General features: G+C 41.1%; 1 protein-coding gene across 1 annotated transcript in view; it reads right to left on the reverse strand.

Annotated features, from left to right (window-relative positions):
- The window catches only part of keap1a (kelch-like ECH-associated protein 1a), a gene marked incomplete at its 5' end in the record, with an annotated part of 28989 nt that overhangs the window by 5801 nt on the left and 20872 nt on the right, over positions 1-2316 (reverse strand). The window contains 1 exon segment of the mRNA XM_014009783.1: positions 1771-1967. Coding sequence (XP_013865237.1) covers positions 1771-1967 — 197 coding nt within the window.

Genomic DNA, 2316 nt, shown 5'->3' on the forward strand with positions numbered 1-2316 from the left:
ATATTTAATACAGCTGGCAAAATTGTTAAAATATGTATTATGTGCTTCTGTTTTTTTTAATTCAGGAGATTATAAAAAAATCTTTCATTTTATGGGAAGACCCTCTTGATTCAAGAGAAAACTCCGGTTTTTAAGAAAATGGCTGCTTATCAATTAATTGTTAATCAATCTTTAAGATAAATCATCTTCAGATTAATTCAGTAATCAATAACTTGCGTCCTTAAGGAGTTAACTTAATTTATATCCACTTATATTCATGTAATTAAGCATTTTAATGATATGGCAGATTAATAGATTAATCGAAAAATAATTGTTAGTTGCAGCCCTAATCGTGATATTGATTTTAGGCCGTATCGCCCAGGCTTACTTTGGAGCCGTGGTCCTCAGCTGGAAAAGGGTGGATTTCRCTCAACATGTTGGGGTGAGGTTCTGCCTCAAATAGAGTAGAATTATTTCAAAGTTTTGTTCACGAGGAGAGAAGAATGGAGCAGGAGATCGATGGAAAGATCAGTACAGAGTCTGCAGGATTGTGGACTCTACTGATGTGCTGTGGTGYAGAAAGCGCTGAGCTGTACGTTCCTTCCCGGACATAAGGCCGTAAACTTTGGGCAGTGACCAAAAGAATGAGACGGCAGACACAGGCTGTCTTTCCTTTAAAGGTTCAGTTATCCAGGAGAGACTCAGAGMACAGCTGCTGCTCCTCCACATCCGTCTCTGGAACGGGCAGATGATGGACGGACAGCTGAATATCAGCGCTTCAAGCATTAAACTGAGTCAGAGAGGAGCAGCAACCTTCTCAGTCCTACATGAGCCAGTCACCTTTGAGTGGATTAGGCTAAGCCAGCAGCCACGCTTGACAAATATTAACAAGCTTTATTTGAAGCCAAAGAGGGTTTTAACGCCAGTTGGGAGCAGACGAGAGATTAACAGGTTGTTCTGCAGACATCTCAACAAAGTGTTTACATGTCCGTGCAGAAAAGAAAAAAAAAGAAAGGAAAAGGAAACGTTCCACCAAAGAGGGGTTTGGTGACCATCAAGTGAATTTAAACCACCTGTAGGATTTGTTCATGACGTTTAACACGTTTTGTCTGAATTTGATTTGTTCAATGATTTGTTGCACATCCTTGGTCCATAAAAGCTTCAGCTTGTAGTAGGTACTGTTTAGCATTTTCTCTTTCTTTATCTCCAACAAAAGCACCTGCCCCTCATGAAGATCATGTTGTGATGAATTCTTTAACTGTCTGTAAGACAGGAGCAGATGGGTGTGCCATACCTGAGACGTCACTGCTCCTTCTTCCCGTACCAAACCCAGGCTTCTTCAGGACTTTTCTATCTATAACTTAACTCTGTAATAAATTAGGGTATACTGTATATTTGATTTGGACCAAACACCTGCTAGCAGAGAGCTGGAACTAAACACATGAATTTTGGGTTTAAGCTCATTACATGAACAGGCAAACCAAAGAAATATGCCTTTCAGCTACTAGCTACAGCTAACCATGTGTCCCTCCTCAAAGTATGAAGATATAAAAACTGATTKCTGGGAAGTCTGTTTCAACATGTTTCAAAGAAGCACGTCTGATTTGATTATTAGCAGCTGCCTTCCTGATTGGCAGGTTTGACGACATGCATTTCTGTAATCTTTGAACTAATAAAATCCTCAGGTGTTTTTACTGAAGGCGTGTAACAATTTTAAAAATGCGCTCACCTACATTCATCCAAACGCCATTAAAATCAAATGCTGATTTAAAATAAAATAAGACGTCTCACCTCTCCACCGTGTTGTGATGCACGGAGCCCTGGGAGCCCCCGACGGCGTAGATGCAGCCGTCCACCACGCCCACCCCAACCCGGTTCCTGGGGATGTTGAGGGAGGCTCTCTGACTCCACTGGTTGGAGATGGGGTTGTAGCAGCACAGAGAGCTGGAGTCTGTGTTACTCTGAAGAGACAGATTCCTTCCTCCCACCTCCATTTAAACCACAGAAAGAAACATAAATATTTCTCCGACCATTTCAACTTCGAAAAAACAGATGACGCAGAACGAGACGTAAACACTTCTTGTTGAGGCCTTTCTGAAATGTAAGGCCCGGCCCGAGTTAGTCTGACCTTATTCTACTCCGCCCTGGTTGTGTTTGCTTTGAGCAGAGTGCTGCCATGATGTGGGCGGGGCTCATACTATTAAAAAACACGCTTGCCACAGTTGTTTTTTAGTTGAACTTATGTGAAAAAACATTAAAGGGATCCCTGGTTAGTTGTAACATTAGACTTTATTTGATAAACATTTATTTTAACTGTAAAATAAAGACTAAAAATAC

The sequence above is a fragment of the Austrofundulus limnaeus genome, unplaced genomic scaffold (genome assembly GCF_001266775.1).
Source record: "Austrofundulus limnaeus strain Quisiro unplaced genomic scaffold, Austrofundulus_limnaeus-1.0 Scaffold61, whole genome shotgun sequence".
Taxonomy (NCBI): Eukaryota; Metazoa; Chordata; class Actinopteri; order Cyprinodontiformes; family Rivulidae; genus Austrofundulus; species Austrofundulus limnaeus.